This window comes from Garra rufa, chromosome 6, assembly GCF_049309525.1.
Source record: "Garra rufa chromosome 6, GarRuf1.0, whole genome shotgun sequence".
In the NCBI taxonomy this organism is placed as follows: Eukaryota; Metazoa; Chordata; class Actinopteri; order Cypriniformes; family Cyprinidae; genus Garra; species Garra rufa.
Genome location: NC_133366.1, coordinates 27,912,285 through 27,930,305, shown reverse-complemented (window position 1 = coordinate 27,930,305; position 18,021 = coordinate 27,912,285). Strand labels below are relative to the sequence as shown.

The 18,021-nt window shown below is 35.4% G+C and overlaps 2 protein-coding genes across 4 annotated transcripts; both read left to right on the top strand.

Moving 5' to 3' along the window:
* The first annotated feature begins 1,565 nt into the window (after positions 1–1,565).
* cars2 (cysteinyl-tRNA synthetase 2, mitochondrial) lies at positions 1,566–12,296 on the top strand. 3 transcript variants are annotated; one of them, XM_073843160.1, is made up of 15 exons: positions 1,566–2,062; positions 2,156–2,206; positions 2,476–2,593; positions 2,687–2,758; positions 2,842–2,947; positions 3,051–3,131; positions 3,607–3,736; positions 4,550–4,683; positions 4,812–4,879; positions 4,968–5,034; positions 5,138–5,276; positions 5,776–5,899; positions 6,043–6,138; positions 10,081–10,296; positions 10,535–12,296. In XM_073843160.1, exons 1-15 carry the CDS (start codon positions 1,824–1,826, stop codon positions 10,589–10,591), a joined length of 1,698 nt encoding a protein of 565 aa, XP_073699261.1. In that variant the 5' UTR covers positions 1,566–1,823; the 3' UTR covers positions 10,592–12,296. The 3 variants fall into 3 exon arrangements, 2 of the variants coding, with proteins under 2 accessions (XP_073699261.1, XP_073699260.1); XR_012355743.1 differs by lacking the exon at positions 10,535–12,296 and having other exon boundaries at positions 5,776–5,912; positions 10,081–10,123; XM_073843159.1 differs by having other exon boundaries at positions 10,081–12,296.
* A 207-nt stretch (positions 12,297–12,503) lies between these two features.
* Positions 12,504–16,755, top strand: LOC141337369 (ras-related protein Rab-20-like). The gene is made up of 2 exons (XM_073843178.1): positions 12,504–12,923; positions 15,797–16,755. Exons 1-2 carry the CDS (start codon positions 12,734–12,736, stop codon positions 16,345–16,347), a joined length of 741 nt encoding a protein of 246 aa, XP_073699279.1. The 5' UTR covers positions 12,504–12,733; the 3' UTR covers positions 16,348–16,755.
* The last annotated feature ends 1,266 nt before the right edge of the window (positions 16,756–18,021 follow it).

Here is an 18,021-nt window from a genome sequence, read left to right as displayed (position 1 = left end):
TCTCTCTTATCTAACACACTCAGTTCAGTTCATGGAGCTCTCTCCTAATGATGTGCAAGATGTGGAGGAGAGCATGAATATGGGAAATGTCATGAAAGAACTGAGCTGAATTGTTGCTGCTGCGGGGGAGAGTGTAGCACTGCGTATAGAGGATGCCTACTACAACAGCAGGCTTGTGAAATCCAAGAGGCAGAGTACCCACTAAACGTAACATTTTCTGAAGCATCTTGTCGAGTGAAACATAGTAGAAGCAAAAGTGCAGAATGAACAGGCAAATAGCCCTCAGAGCAATGATTCAATGGATCAGATGAAGTCCTCAAGAAATTAATAATCAGGCAGTATCAAAATGAGCAAAAATGAGCCGTCGAGGCATGGACCCCACTAGACCCCTGAAGGTGTGCTGTGGTATCTGGCAGCAAGATGTTAGCAGCAGATCCTTTAGGTCCAGTAGTTGGGAGGTGGGGCCTCTATGGATCGGACTTGTTTGTTCAGCACATCCCACAGATGCTTGATTGAGTCAACAACTAAAACTCAAACTGCTAAAAACAGGCCACAGCCACCAGGGAATATCGTTTCCATGAAAGGGTGTACATGGTCTGCAACAATGCGTAGGTAGGTGGTACATGTCAAAGTAACACCCACATGGATGGCAGGACCCAAGGTTTCCCAGCAGAACATTGCCCAAAGCATCACACTGCCTCCCCCAACTTGCCTTCTACTCATAGTGCATCCTGGTGCCATGTGTACCCCATAGGAAATGCACATGCACCCAGCCATCTACGTGATGTAAAAGAAAATGTGATTCATAAGACCAGGCCACCTTCTTCCACTGCTCCGTGGTCAAGTTCTGATTCTCACGTGCCCATTGTTGGTGCTCTCGGCGGTGGACAGGTGTTCAGCATGGGCACCCTGACTGGTCTGTGGCTTCATCAGCCCCATAAACAACAAACCTTTCCATCAGAGCCAGCATTAACTTCTTGAGCAATCATTCCTTAGACCACTTTTGATAGATACTGACCATTGCAGACCAGGAACACCCCACAAGAGCTGCAATTTTGAAGATGCTCTGACCCAGTCATCTAGCCATCACAATTTGACCCTTGTCAAACTTGCTGAAATCCTTACGCTTGCCCATTTTTCCTGCTTCTAACATGTCAACTTTAAGAACAAAATATTCACTTGCTGTCTAATATATGCCACGCCACTAGCAGGTGCTGTGATAAAGAGATAATTAGTGTTATTTAGCCTACTTTACTTGTCAGTTATGCCTGATCGGTGTATATTGTCTGGTAGGTTATTTAGTCAATTCAAGATCTAGGAACAGCTCTGACGAACAGCATGAGTAGCAAAGTGTGAGTGCTAGAGGAGCTGAACACGCAGCACTAGCAGGAGCATGCGCTCTGATTGGTCCGTAGATTTGGACGTATATCACTCAAAAGTCGCTGAAAAAGATGCCATCTATACAGATGTTAGAAGTCAGACAATTACCCTTGTAAGAAGTACAGTTCGCTGCCCAGTACGGTAGGTGGCAATAGTGCTCCTAAAGTAGTAGTAGAAGAAGAACTCACTGCAAAATAGCAGAGATCTGCGTGTATGTTATGTTCAGAGTTATGAAATCTTACCAATAGCTGAACTTTAATTTTGATGACACTGAAAAGAAACGTGCAGACAGATCGAGGAATTTAGACTATGAACAAATGACTAAATCTACAAATGACATAAATGCAAATCGGAAAACACACTAAAATGCGTAGAGACATTGATCGTCAAGGTTATGCATCATCTGTATTACTATTATAACCACCAAATGTAGTAAGTTGAAAATGAGGCTTCCTTTAGCATTGATTACAAATGTAAGGCTGCTTAATTCTGGCTTTAGAGTCAGGCATTGGAATCATAATGGTGCTACAAAAACGCCAATGCTGTACAGTCGTAATATATGCAGCAGGACGGAGAGAAAGTGGATAAAACCAGTGGGGTTTGACACCGGTGTGAAGACTTACAACAGTCTTACCAAGCAGAAAGAACCTCTCGTTTTGGCACAAGAAAGAATTGCTACCTGGTAAGGCACATAGTGGTCCATAACGTCAGTTGAGATTTTCTTATATGTACATTATTAGTTTCTTAATATAACACGTTTTTCTGTCACTTCCAGGTATAGCTGTGGACCCACTGTTTATGATCATGCCCATCTCGGTCATGCGTGGTAAGTTTTTCTGCTCCATAACTAAATGCAGAAAGTTGACAGAAGCACAGTTTGTTGCAGTGTTATTTTAGTATTATTGATTCTAATATTTTTTTTCCATTAATATTTACCATTTTTAATTTAATTTAAGATCGTAGGTTTAGCCATGTTCTTGTAGTATCTGATTACTTGTAATCTGGATTATGTAACCAGATTCCAAAAATTAAGTACTTTTATTTCATAGTACATTTTTACTTTATTCATCCCATTTTTTTCTTCCTTGCGTGCAGCTCATATGTCAGATTTGACATTCTGCAAAGAATCTTATCCAGAGTTTTTGAAATTAATGTCATCCATGTCATGGTCATCACTGACATTGATGATAAAATAATACAAAGAAGCCTTGAGGTAAGTGTCAGCTGATATTATACTGTTTCACTTCCGTTTGAGTAAATAGGATGTAAATATGCAATTTTAAGTTTTTATCTGATAATTTTGCAGCAAAACATCTCGCCCACTGTTCTTGCAAGAATGTATGAGGAAGAGTTTAAGAGGGATATGCAAGCATTGCAGGTAAATCACTGCTTTTTGTGGTTGTTTATCTTGAATATTGAAATATTTACACATGTTTGACTGATCCTGGTTCTTTTGTCGAGGTTCTTCCTCCCGCTGTATACATGAGGGTGACAGACAACATACCTCAGATTGTCACTTTTATAGAGCGTATTATCGGAAATGGACATGCCTATGTCACAAGTCAAGGTGCCTGTCTCTGTTGTGCTGACAGGTCAAGTCTTTCTTGTTTAGTTTTCCTACTAGTGAATAAAAGATGAAACTGAACATCCCGTATTATTTGTTGATCCAGGGAATGTCTACTTTGACACTCAGTCAATTGGTAACCGCTATGGCAAGCTTGTGAAACTTGGAGGGATTGTTGGGGAAATGGGTATGTTCAGGATATTTTTATATATATTTTATATACGAAGAGTTCAGATGCAATAGTCTCTAAGTACCATCTGAAATTTTCTTCTAAAATTAGCATTTTTATCAGGCTTCTATCTGTTGGTTCAGTAATTTCAGTTTAATGGCAGTGAATAGGTTCTTTTCATTGCCATTAAAGTGAAATAACTAAATATAAACATAGGAGCCTGAGGAAAATGGTAGTTTTAGAAGAACATTTCAGACAACACTTAGAGGCTTTTGCATCTGAACTCTTAAAATGTTTCCTCAGTGTTTAAGCAATTTTTTGACACTGCACATTTATGAAAAAAAATGTGATTGGGGTAATTTGAATAATGAACTAAAATCATATTTCTGTTAATATATGGAATGTCTGTAGATAAGAGAAGTCAATTTTTCATAATTAAAATGTATCAGAAGCTAACCAAATATTAAAGAATTCACAGTTTCTTGTGTTTTAGGGGCTCAGGATAAAAGAGATCCAAGGGATTTTGCTCTGTGGAAAGCATCCAAACCAAATGAACCTTATTGGGAATCACCTTGGGGACAAGGAAGACCTGGGTGGCACATTGAATGTTCTACGATTGCTAGGTATTTTCTCTGTCCAACTAAATTTGTTTGTTGGTATTTGTTTTGTATTGCTTCGATGTTGTGTCTGATTGAATGGAATTTGAATGGATGTCAGTGGTACATTTACTCTGTGTACTCTAACATAATAGAGGATTACCCCATTGTAAGTTTAATCAGTTTTTAGTAGGCCTTTAAAGGGATAGTTCACCCAAAAATGAAAATTCTGTATTTTTTATTTAATTACTCACCCTGTTGTTCCAAATCAGTAAGACCTTTCATCTTCACAACACAAAGTAAGATATTTTTCATGAAATCCGAGAGCTTTCTGACTCTGCAGCATTACAGCATTATAATTACCACATTCAGTGGCTAGAAAGGTAGTAAGGACATTGTTAAAAAAGTCCATGTGACATCAGTGGTTCAACCTTAATTTTCTGAAGCTACTAGAATACTTTTTGTGCGTAAAGAAAACGTCTTTATTCAACCATTTTTCTCATCTGTGTCAGTCTTTGACACACGTTCAAGACAGTACCAACACCAGCTCCTGCGTCAGCGGTACCACACGCATGCAAAGTGCTTTTATGAACGTGCATCAAATACTTCGGTTTTATTGCTGAGGAGCTATGCAGATAAACTTTTACAGATATAGGTATACCAAAAAAAGTGACAAGCCCCTTTTGTATGGGTGAGGAATGGATGTCTAAAAATGGACGGCAGATGTAGCAGTAATGCCTATTTATTAAAGACAACAGAAATGTACACGTATCATACCATATTGAAATGGATTATAAAATCTTATAAAATCCATAAACACTTTCTTACTCTTATCTGCAGTTCAGTGTTTGGAAGTCAGTTGGACATCCACTCTGGAGGAATTGACCTTGCCTTCCCACATCATGAGAATGAGATTGCCCAGTCTGAGGCGTATCATCAGTGTGAACAATGGGGAAACTACTTCCTGCACTCCGGTAATGCCCTTAGTCTTTTGGGTTAAGTAGTATTGGTAGTAATATTTTAGGGTGCATACTGTAACAGGATTTGTGAAAATGTAGTATTGGTTACTCTTGGAAGAAAATTTAATAAACGTTTTTTCTAGGACACCTTCATTTGAAAGGAAGTGTAGAGAAGATGTCAAAATCCTTGAAGAATTTTATAACTATAAAGGTAAGAAGTTATACAGATATATACATGTAAAATTATGTTATATTATTAATACCTAATAGTGTTTATTCTAACTCTTTTCACAATCTAGGATTTTCTGGAATCTTACACTGCTAATGAGTTTCGACTTTTTTGCCTTCTGACCAGATACAGATCAGGTATGTGTTACATGCTGGGACTCCTGAAAGTAACACTCATGCAGTTTTGCAGCAAATAAGGCCAGATATTTATATTTACTGTGCTGTCTTTTAACCCTTCCAGCAATTGACTACAGTGATGCTAGCATGAATGAAGCCCGATCTACCCTGTCCACCATCTCTGCCTTCTTTCACAATGCACAGGCCTACATGCAGGGCCACATACAGTGCCAGCCTATAGAGGAGGGAATTCTCTGGGAAAGGTAAAGACAGATCATATTCAGGGACTTATATACGTTTTGAACAGCAGAATTAAATGAAAGTACAGTAGCGTGAAGAGACTAATATATGAACTGTGTATCATGCATAGGATTTATATCCAGTTTTGTGGTCTGGATGTGCCTTACACTCGTTGAAAAAAAACAAAAACAAAAAAACACTGGTTTTACACATAAATACATCCCTACATTTGACTTTTAATATTGTGTCAGTTGAAACAAAACTTTCCAGTGTTATGGATGTCACCATCTTTAATAGTTACTTCATACACTCTCAGTATGGTTGCAAGTGTTATACACAGCTATAGTGAGAATAGAGAAGGAGCTTACGTTTTTAAACAGAACAATTATAGATTCACACCTCATAGTAAATGTGTTTATAATTCTCAGACATTTGACTGTGTGAACGTAGCCTAGAAGAGCTGATGATGAAAATGCCTTTTCTTCAATTCCTTGTCGTCTCAACTGTCTTTGTTTGGTCAAGGTTGTCTGCCACACAGTCCAGTGTTCGGAAAGCACTCGCTGATGATTTTGACACCCCAAAAGCTGTGGATGTCATAATGAACCTCATTCACCATGGCAACTGTCAGCTTCAGCCTGCTACTAAGGTAACATCATGGGGTAGGTCACTGAGGCCTCAATTTGTTTGTCATTATACAAAATTCTACATCCTTAATTGAACATTTGTAATTAGATATTTTATATTTATATTTATTAGTCAAAGATTAAAAAAAGTATTTTGTGTTTGAAGGTTGATGGGCCAAGGAGTCCTGCTGTGTTTGGGGCCATGCTGTCCTATGTCAGGGAAATCATGGCTGTTTTTGGAGTTGATCTATTGGACAGAAAGGTGAGAGATGTGTATTTTAGTGTTAAAATACTTAACTGCTTGACCGAACAGTGGTGCACAAGGGAAATATTCCCGAAACCCATATTGAAATGATCATTATTTGCAATTCCACTCTGTGGCACAGAAATTTCACAAAGCATTTAAGAACAGATGAATAGATAGAAGGAAGGAAATAAATTAAACCATTTATATTCAAATACTGTATAAATTAAATTATCTTTATTTTATAAAATATCTAAGACATAGGGCTGTTTGTTTCCAGTGTTGGGGAAAGTTACTTTTAAAAGTAATGCATTACAATATTGAGTTACTCTCTAAAAAAGTAACTAATTGCGTTAATTAGTTACTTTTTATGGAAAGTAATGCGTTATGTTACTTTTGCGTTACATTTTATATTAAAACAAACAAGCAAGCCCTGCCCAGATTTAAAAAGTTCTATTTTTGGCAAATGCACAGTAGACCGCAGAAGAAAAATGTCAACCCCTCAGCAATAAAAAAAAGGAAACCATATGTTAGATTATCTTGAGTAATTTTTGCTTAATAGTATAGATGAATTGGATCATCGAAGGTCGGCAGCAAAGACAATTTCACTCAACATGGGGACAGGAGAGCTTTTAATCAATAAATGGGGGGGAAAAGTAACTGGCGTTACTTATTTGAAAAAGATATTTTCTTGTCAATTAAAAAGTAATGCGTTACTTAACTTGCGTTACTTGTAATGCATTACCCGCAACCCTGCTTGTTTCCTTATGAACAAGATCAGTCAATCACAGAATCCGTAAAATGTGACTGATACAAGCCCCACCTACGACTGTTGAGTGAGTCGCACACAATCCGCCATGTTTATCTTCACGCTAGAGCATTTAAAGTAAGAAGTATCTTCTTATTAAAGCTATAAATGTTATTAGTTATTAGTCCAGAGCACTGAGTGATTTTCTGCTTTTATTTTATTGTTTGGGTTATATTAACAGCATAGACAGCAGTATAGGTACTGTATATTATGCTGCTGTCACTTAATACACAGATCTAATATACATGCCATTTCTTTCCCAGCTGTTTATTTTCAAAGACATAACCTACTGTGTTTTTGTAACTTGTGTGTGAAAGAGAACTTAGTTTAGTACTCACATGCCACGTGACAGACGCTTTCTGAGCATGTGCTTCGGATTTGTTCGCTCAGAAAACTGTATATCGGAAGTTTAAACTGATAAGGCTTTAAAATGCATGATTTCAGCACAATAGACATTATAATCAAATTTAAACCGATGTTTTGGGAGAGTGAAAAAAGCCCTGTTCTGGAAAACGGGGCGGGGAGCAGCAGCTCATTTGCATTTAAAGGGGTGCTATTATGCTTTTTCACTTTTTGAACTTTAGCCAGTGTGTGGTGTATATGTTTGGGCATAAAAAACATCTACAAAGTTACAAATCTCAAAGTCCACTCCAAACGGAGATATTTCGTTTTTAAAAAATCACTTTTCAAGAACTACAGCGAACGACTCGTTTGGACTACAGCGTTTGTTTTCCGGATGCAATGATGTCACAACGCGGTATCCCGCCTACTGAAATTCAATTCGTTGGCGGGTGGGGGATTCGCCTAACTTTACCCATGTAATATGGACAGCCGCTTTTGGGATGCTACAGCGAGCCGTAGGTCGGCTCGTTTAAACGCAGCTTTAACTAAAGGTTCGCGAACTGCTCCGGTAACCGTGCTGAAGCAGCGCCATTCACGTGTTGAACAGAGGATCCAAACACACGCAGATCCGCGGCTGATGTAAACACGAACTAGCACATGTCTACGCCGCGCCGTAGATATGTGCAGTATGTGGTAAGAGATTTATTTATCATACAGTGTAGATAGCTTCACTAGCCTTATGGTTTCAGGCATGCAAATAATTAAATACATTAGCACAATAATGATAATGTCACGTATCCGGGATCTCGTATGCTGACGATAGGACCAATAATAGCGTATTATTTACTCACCCTTTATGCATCCTAGGTGTATATGACTTCCTTCTTTCAGACGAATGCAATCGGAGTTATATTAAATCAATTCTGGTACTCATAGAACAGCATAGACTGAAAATAAGTCGATCCATAATAATAAAAAAAAAATGCCTCACATGGCTCCGGGGCGGTCGGTAAAAACCTCCTTTAGCGATCAGATGTGTTTGTGTAAAAAAAAAATATATATATTTAAAACGTAAGAATCACTTTAATCTAGTTTGCTGCTTTGGAAAGGGGCGCTGCAGGGCGGAACGCGGTCTACGCTGTTTGCCAATCGCAACGCAGTGGGACTTCTGACCAATCACAATACTTTTGACTTTTTGGAAGGCGGGACCCGGAACTAATCGAGCCGTTTGTGCCAGCCTGGGGAGAAAGCTATTGTAATAATGTAAATTATGTGAAAAATAATGCGTTTTTCGAACAACTAAGCATGTCAGCATGTTCAAGTACACCTCAAAAACAAATTAAAGACTTTGTAAAGGAGCATAATAGGACCCCTTTAAAGACAAATGTGCAAAAACAGTGTGTTTCTGCTTCCACTCAAAATATATTTTTTCAAAAGTATATAATAAATGGGGTATATATCTGTGAGGTATTTTGAGCTGAAACTTTTCGGACACATTCTGGAGACACCTGAGACTTATTTTATATATTGTAAAAAGGGTAATGCATAATTGGTGCATTAAAAACATTATGCACACCTAAATATAAGGCGTTTTACAATTCCAGCCCTTGTTAACAATTATATATCACTTATAAATAATTGAATACAAAATGATTAGTACTGTAGTGTCAGAAATGAATGGGTACATAGGGCAAAAATGGCACCAAGATTTAATGTTATCATTTTCATATTCTCTCATAATTTTTGACCATACATTGAAAGTCTACCCAACCAAACGTTTTTTTAAAAAGTAAAGAAATAATAGAAGTAATGGAATCAAGTCTAGTCTTAATATGATGAACAGATTTAAATATAAGCTTTTAATTACACAAACATTGATCAGTGCACTTACATAAAGCACATTAAATATGGTAAACAAAAGCCAAACCATTGCGCAAAAACACACTTCTTTGGTTGTCACGAGTCAAGCATGATAGCTTCTTTTTATCTTTTATTGTGGCATATGATCAGTTGTGTGGCCACTACACTGTAGCTGAACACAGTCATGTCTACTGATCACATGATGCAATGATCTCCTTATGACAGCACAATTTCTGCAATCTCATAAATATTTTCTGTCCTAACTAACAGTAAAAACACAATGTAAATAATAGACTTGTTGAGCAGTGTAAAGTGTATCATTGATTATCACAGGAGTTTTGGGCAAAAATGCAGAAATCAAATCACTGATAGTCTCTGTATATAAAATATCCACAATATAGTTAACAAATGGTTTTTGCACTACTGAAGACTCTGAAGGTGATTATGTAGTCACTGGCTTGATTCACTAATGCATAAACAGTAAACCAATGAATGAGCCCTTACATATTACACCGATCACAGGTCATGATGGTAGTCACAGATTTTTATACTGTGTCTCAAATTTAGTTCATACATAAAGTTCTCAAAATCTTTTGCACCAAAAAGGTCTTTCTTTACTAATCAACAATTTCGCTTTTGTGATTGATGGAGACACAAGTCGTTCAAGAATGCTTATCCTTGATTGCATACAAGAATGATGAATGTAAAGGGGCGTGTTGAGGACAATTAAGATGTCTCAATTCTCCTGATTTCAAATCAAGATGTTTTATAATCGTAGAAAAAAATAATTCCTATTTTTAAACTGGGCAGTTTAAAACTTTAAAACTTGAAGTATGTTTTTATTGTAGAGTAACCTCTTAAATATCATGAAAAAAATGACTGAAAAAATGTTCTTCCTTGTAGACATTGACATCTTTTTCTTCTTAAAATTAAAACACTGTCTCCTTTAGGAAGTCCATGATTCCTCTGGAGTTTTAAATAATGTGGTGGAGGAGTTGGTGCATTTTCGGAGTGAGGTTCGTAAGTTTGCTCTTTCTGTGGAAGATCAAGATCCACAGACTGGCTCTGAAATTCAGAAAAGGCATCCACAGCCAGACAGAGTGCCCTTGCTAAAGGCCTGTGATGTTTTAAGGAATAATCTAGCACCCCTTGGAGTCCACATTAAAGTAAGATTTAATCCTGTTAGACTAAGTGCAGTAGAGCATTTAAATGAAAATTCATGGTTATTATTTAAGCATGGTACACTGTAAACATATCTTTCTTTGAAAACCCAAAGGCATAATTAAAAAGTAATTAGAGTTTCTAAGGTTTTTTTTAAGTCACCAAACTATATTCTTATTATTATGTATTGAAAAATTTACTGTGGTTTAAATTGCAAATTTTTGTTTTTGATTTTTGTTTCAGGATAGAGGCACAAACTCCACATGGGAAATAACAAGAGGAGAGACAAGAAAGAATTAACCTCTTACTGAGCTGGGACCAAATTTTATTAGAACACAAGCTGTTTATAGCATCTCAGTGGTGACTCTTTGTCAAGTTTTTCTTCTCTTTAAAGAATTTACAGTTTAACTGAAAAGCCTCACAAAAATTATTAGTTCTATAATGCAACTAAAGCTATAACACCACCAGTAATCATAACCAAGCACATCTTGCATCTGATGATAATGATTGTAGTAGTTAATAAAACAACTCTGTTCTTAGTTTAACCTATTATTAAATGTCTTTTTGTATGATATTTGTCTCAGTAAAGGACATTAGGACAAACTAAAGGAGATTTCTCAACCATTCTGATAAAGAAATTACTTAAAGGAGAAGTTCACTTCCAGAACAAAAAATTACAGATAATGTACTTACCCCTTTGTCATCCAGGATATTCATGTTTTTCTATCTTCAGTCGTAAAGACATATTTTTTTGAGGAAGACATTTTAGGATTTCTCTTCATATAGAGGACTTCAATGGTTCCCCAGATTTTGAACTTCAATGCGATCAATGCGGCTTCCAACGATTTCAAATGAGGATGTAAATGATTGCAGTCGAGGAAGAAGGGTCTTATTTATCAAAACGATCGGTTGTTTTCATTTAAAAAAAATACAATTTATATACTTTTTAAAGTCAAACGATCGTCTTGTCTTGCTCTCCCTGAACTCTGTTTTTTTCCAGTTCAAGACAGTTAGGGTATGTCACAAAACTCCCATCTCATGACTCCCATCTCATGTTCTCCCTCAACTTCAAATTCATCCTACATTGCTGTTTTACCTTTTTTGTTAAGGGTGTTTGATCTGTTTTGCATCTTCACTGGGTTGGTACTTCTGCAGCAATGTAGGATAATTTTAAATGATTTTTGAAGTTTAGAGAGAATATACGATGGGAGTTTTTTGTCATACTCTTACTGTCTTAACCCAGAATACACAGAGTTCAGGGAGAGCATAACAAGATGAGCATTTGAGGTTAAAAAGTATTTAAATAGCTTTTTTTTTTAATGAAAATAACTGATCGTTTCACTAGATAAGACCCTTCTTCCTCGGCTGGGATCGTTTACAACCGCATTTGGGATCGATTGAAGACTCATTTAAACTGCATTTTGGAAGTTCAAACTCGGGGCACCATATATGTCTATTATATAGAGAAAATTCCTAAAATGTTTTCCTGAAAAAACATAATTTCTTTGCGACTGAAGAAAGAAAGACATGAACATCTTGGATGACAAGGGGGTGAGTACATTATCTATAATTTTTTGTTCTGGAAGTGAACTTCTCCTTTAAGTCAAGGATTCTCACTGAACTCCACAGTCTCATGATTCTAATAAAATATGGTATGCTAACCATAGCAATGTTACACGGTAGAGCAAAGGTATAAATGTTATTAGATGTTTGTTTGGTTTAAAATTGTGTACACTGTGTTTCTTTTCACAACCTGTTTTATGTTGTTGTTTTTTTTCCTGGCAAGATTTGTCCTTTGATATTTGAGGGCATTTTGAAGAGGCTCTACAAACACCTGTAATAAGTTTTCTCTTTAAATGTGGAGGATAATAAACACAAGTATGAAAAAAGAGATTCATTATGAACTGGTGCAAATTAAAGGTCTGGGATCTAGACATTGCTGTATTTTAATACTCATAAATAAAACAGAATTCGAATTAAATAAATAGGATGGGAACAATAAAGATTGATTTATAAGATCCAAATGTTTTTTTATTTTTTTATTTTATTTTTCCTTTTTTTAAATCTAATCTTTCTTTCCCTTTTTTCCGGTTTTCTGTGTGACGACATTTATAGTTTAAATCGGGACTTTTTTGGATTGTGCCACTGATCTCGAGTTTCCTGTTTCGTCATTGCTAGAAGTGAACTTTAAGTGGGAACATAGAACTGATGCTCTCTTAAATGGACCGCTGTTAAAGTTCATGTTTAGGCAAGAACGAGTCAATTTAAACCTGAATAGCTCAGAAGACATGCTGAAATCAGCTCCTTAAAGTGTTTCTACAATACGAGTTAAAAGTATCAACCACCAAAGGAACTTGGACGGCGCGCATTTATGGATCGCAGAGTTGGAAGTCTATAATTTTGAGATATTCGTTTCATCACCGAGTCTTCAACTTTAAACCCATGCCTGCTCCTGGAAAAATTAGAAGGCCTGATACTAAAATTGTTATCTTGGGAGACATGAATGTAGGGAAAACGTCCCTGCTACACAGGTACACAGAGAGAAGCTTTAAGGAAACTTTAAGCACAATCGGCGGAGCGTTCTACTTGAAGCAGTGGGGTCCGTACAACATCTCTATTTGGGATACAGCGGGTAAGATTGATTAATGTCAGTCCAAAATGTTGAAATTTGGTACAATAACGGAGAGGCATCAGATACAGAATCTCAGGAAAACATTTAATTAATAAGTAAAGTTTAAAAGAGTAGCCTACCGATATAAATGATAATCGCTAAATATATGGGTCATATCTTGTGTTCTGTGTCTTTTGTATCCCCAGTAAAGATAATATTTAATTTTTATATTAATATTTAATATTTAATAATTATTGCCTTAGAATTTTCAACAAATGTGTTAAAGGTGTCTTTTACATGAATAATACCTTTTAAACTTTAAGCAAACTTTAAAACAATTCTAAACATTTTACAGCATTTTAAACCACTAAATATAAAAAATTTTCCATGTTCACCCTGTTAGGGGAATGGGTCATTTCAAGTATGTGCCTTTTGGACATCATAACTATTAAAAAAGTAAACACACACACACACACACACATACATACATATATATGTATTTATTTATTCTTTTTTTAATTCTTGTGTAATTATGATAGAGAGGTGTAAAACGTGAAAATTATTTTTTTTCAATCTAACATAGTGGACATTTTGACCTAATATCAGCCATTACATTAAGTATGAGCAAAAAAAAAAAAAAAAAAAGCCAACACAAAAGGTCAGTTAAAGAATGAAATGTTTTTTAAAATGCTACTTTTACAAATAAGAATTTCTATTTACTTTTTTTTTTCATATTCCCTATAACAGGGTGGACATGTTGAAGTGGACCACACCAAATTATAAAGATAAAATAAGTAAAAAACAGACAATTAACAAAACAGAGGCTCTTTCTCACCTTACCCAGTTGTTTTCCCTCTAATGAATTGATGTCAGCTATTTGATATGATGTAATTTCCTTTTTTCCAACTTGCATTTAAAGGGCCAGTAGTATATACTTTCCAGTATATTTTGAGGGACAAGCTAAAAACCTTTATTTATTATTTTTGTTTAAATTAATTTAATACTTAGAATATATATATACATTAGAGAAAACTATTACTGATATACCAAACAGACACAGGCCTGGGGACATAGGAAATAAATCTTTTGCTAGTTTCTAAAAGCAGTAAGTGAAACAAAAAAGGGAAAGGATTACTCTGACATATTGCATCAATGACTGCAGTTATCCCGTGTTGTCTTAGTGTTTTGCAATCTTGGTAGTTTCAGCTATGTTCCAGCTATGTGGAAATTTTTACTCTGAATTTTATCAGGCAGAGGAAGCATGTCTTCATGCACGTTTGCTGAATGCAAACAAAAGATCTAAATGTTGTATTCCATAAAACTATTTGAACAGTTTTAAAAAAAGTTTTAAAGCAAAATATATATATATATATATATATATATATATATATATATATATATATATATATTTTTTTTTTAATTGTCATTAAATTGAGTTGGTATTTAGCTAGTTATTTAGTAGTATTCTCTTCCACCACTTAAAATTGAATAATTGTACTGTACCTATTTAACCCCTTTTATTTTACTTTTTTTTAATTAATTATAACCACTTTTAAACCCCATTTATTACTGCATAAAAATTATGTTTACATATGAAAACATATTAATTTGATAATTTAATTATTTCATTTGTGTCTTTGTTTAATTTATCCGGTTGTTTGTAATTCGACTCTTTATTCTTATTTTTAATAACAAAAATAAAACAAAGTAACAAAAATAACTACATCAACAAATATAGCGTTATTGTGAAATAAATTTTCAAATACCGTGAAATACATTCTGATAATATTGCCCACCCTTTATGCCAACACATTTTTTCACATTTGCTTTGTACAAAAATGACATACGTAATGGACTTGCAGTACAATGCAACTCTTGAGACATTTCAGAGTATGTAAAAGCAGAAATATGAAGCACATATTAAAGAGGTAGTTTGCCCAAAACTGAAAGTCATAATTTACTCAACCTTATGTTTTCCAAGCACAAAATATTTTTTTTTCTGAGAAACACAAAAATTAAGTGTTAATGTTGCAATCATATTACATTTTCATATTGCTCTTTTCCATGTGATACCATTAGTAAAGATGTGTGAGAACAGAAATTTGAAAGTTGAATCTGCACTCCCTCAAAATTTCTGATGACTCTGTAAACATGGTCAGAAGAAATCATGACCTTGAGATGTGGTTGAATAAAAAAAACATAATTTGATTTAATTGTTAGTGTGGCTAAATTAATAGATTGACTGCAGTGTTGCTGAGCAGAAGAGACTTCTATTAAAAGCTATTTCTATATCTATATCTATATCTATCTATATATATATATATGTATATGTATATGTATATGTGTGTGTGTGTGTGTGTGTGTGTGTGTGTGTGTGTGTGTGTGTATTTCTAAAAAATAAAAATAAATTGTGTTAAACTGATAAAAAGAGATTGCAAAGACTTTTATTATTGTTAGAAAAGATTTATATTTTGAATAAATGCTTTTTTTTATTCATCAAAGAATCTTAAAAAAAGAATCACAGGTTCCAAAAAATGTTTGGTAGCACAACTGTTGCCAACATAGATAATTCTAATAATAAATCAGCGTATTATGATAATTTCTGAAGGATCATGTGATACTTAAGACTAGAGTAATGGCTGATTAAAATTCAGCTTTGCATCACAGAAATAAATTATATTTTAAAGTATATTCAAATGTAAAACATTATTTTATATTGTCATAAAATTTTGCAATATTACTGTTTTCTTCTGTATTTTTAATCAAATAAATGCACTCTGAGCATATGATATACAATTCTTACTGATCCCAAACTTTTGAATGGCAGTGTATATGTCTCTTTATCTATATATCTCTTTAATATCTCTGTATTTCTGTGCTTCTTATTCCATCAGGTCGTGAACAGTTCCATGGTCTAGGCTCCATGTATTGTCGTGGCGCTGAAGCCATCATTCTCACATATGATGTCACAAACTGGCAGAGTTTTGTTGAGCTTGAACATCGCTTCCTCTCTCTCACTGACTCAGCAAATAGGGACAGCTTATTTGCTATTGTGGGCAACAAAGCAGACCTCACTGACCCTCAAGCCCATGTAATGACCCTAGAAGAAGTCAGGGCAGAAGAGGGTAGTGTGCTTCCCCTTCCATCCTTTCCCACACCTCCAGACTTTTCCTTGCACAAACAGGTGAGTCAGGATGATGCCATAGCACTATATAACCGCATAATTCACTATAAGGCACTAGAGGGCACCAGCCCACCAGCAGAAAAGATGTGCTTCGAGACAAGTGCTAAGACTGGATTTAATGTAGATGTTATGTTTGAAACACTCTTTGATCTGGTGTTGCCATCCGTCATTCAAAAACGCTCCCAAAATGACTCACCAGTATTGCATTTGGAGGACTATAATGAAGAGGCGATAAAGAGTAAAGGGGATTGTTGCACATGAAAATATTTGCTGAAGAGCATTTGGAGTCTTGCATGAATGCATGAATATCTATTTATTTATGGACATTTATGTTATTTTATCTGTTACAGAACTGTTTACTGTCACATTGTTATAACAAGAGCACATTGTTATCTCTGTTCTGACTGTCTGTGTGTGTTTATATCTTGTTTTTCACAAATAGAGCACAAAGAATTTGAACTTAAGTTACTGAGTGTTTTGACCTTCAATTTGTTCACTTGGTTTTGAACACTATAAATAGTTGACATTGTTTAGAGTACCAAGCATTTTTTTTTTATATTTTTAGAAATATTTTAATTTGAATTAATTCTCTATGATTACATTATAATGATTAGTGTTTATATATAATCTTTAATGACCCGTGACTTCAATAAAGGCTTATTAATACAATTTTCAACAGAGTTTGATTTAAATTTGTTAATAGATTTGCTTTTGTAAGTTTCAAGTTTCTGTAAGATCAATTATTTCCCACTTTTACATTCTGCTTTCTTTCATTCTAAACTGGGAAAGCCTTTTTTTTTAATGCAAATATGTCACTATAACGTCTCACCACAAGACGTTGATTCAGGCTGAGAAAACGCTTTATGCTGTTTGTAAGCAACATCAGTTGCAGAATAGCACACAAATAAAACATAAACATTCATTGGAAATAGAAATATGAATTATGGCACGCAAAGACAATTGTAATTAGTAGCTTCTGTGCCAATCATCACATCAGGATGAACTCATCGAACACATAGTTTCATCTGATCTGCTTCGTACTAAGTACCCAGACATTGGTTTCATCACTCAGGATATCTGTTTAGATAACAAACAGGTTGTCTAGAATAACACTAGAGGTGAAGCTATTCTTGACATGATTATCATCAGTGTACAAGAAACCTGAAATTCTCCCTTCTGTTAGTTTATCAGATCATAATTGTGTCCTGTGGAGTCCTAAAGCACAAGTAAGACCACCTCAGTGCATTAAGCGAGTAATATGACTTATGAGACAATCTAGTCTTAAAGGAGTAGTTCACTTTCAGAACAAAAATGTACAGATAATGTACTCACCCCCTTGTCATCCAAGATGTGTATGCCTTTCTTTCTTCAGCCGTAAAGAAATGATGTTTTATTAACAAAGTTCGGGAGGAGCACGTCAGATACTTAGCATAATTAACACAGCTGGAACTCACTCAAGTCAATCTACATCATGCATAAATACAGCTGACTTACCTCTACCCATTTGACGGATTATCAGCATCCCTCCACCACCCCATCTCCTCACTCCGAGTTCCTTCTACACATATACATGGGGGGGGGGGGGTACTCTAGGTTCGGGCCATTCCCAAGCTCGGAGCCCTTCCCTGGACAGCACGCCAAACACGCTTTACATACTCCAGCTAATTATATGTAAGTGGGAACTCGTGAAATGGTGTTTTTTGAGGAAAACATTTCAGGATTTCTCTCCATATAATAGACTTCTATGGTGCTCCCGAGTTTGAACTTCCAAAATGCAGTTTCAAAGGGCTCTAAATGATCCCAGCCGAGGTAGAATGGTCTTATCTAGTGAAATGATCGGTTATTTTCTAATTACTCGGGGGCACCATGGAAGTCCATAATATGGAGGCAAATCCTAAAATGTTTACTCAAAAAACATAATTTCCTTATGACTGA

Excerpts from the sequence above, each read along its gene's own strand:
- cars2 (XM_073843159.1), top strand. The coding sequence starts at position 1,824 with ATGAGGCTTCCTTTAGCATTGATTACAAATGTAAGGCTGCTTAATTCT. Across the intron at positions 2,063-2,155 it reads CAAGAAAGAATTGCTACCTG|GTATAGCTGTGGACCCACTG; the intron begins GTAAGGCACATA and ends TGTCACTTCCAG. Across the intron at positions 2,207-2,475 it reads GCCCATCTCGGTCATGCGTG|CTCATATGTCAGATTTGACA; the intron begins GTAAGTTTTTCT and ends CCTTGCGTGCAG.
- LOC141337369 (XM_073843178.1), top strand. The coding sequence starts at position 12,734 with ATGCCTGCTCCTGGAAAAATTAGAAGGCCTGATACTAAAATTGTTATC. Across the intron at positions 12,924-15,796 it reads CTCTATTTGGGATACAGCGG|GTCGTGAACAGTTCCATGGT; the intron begins GTAAGATTGATT and ends TTATTCCATCAG.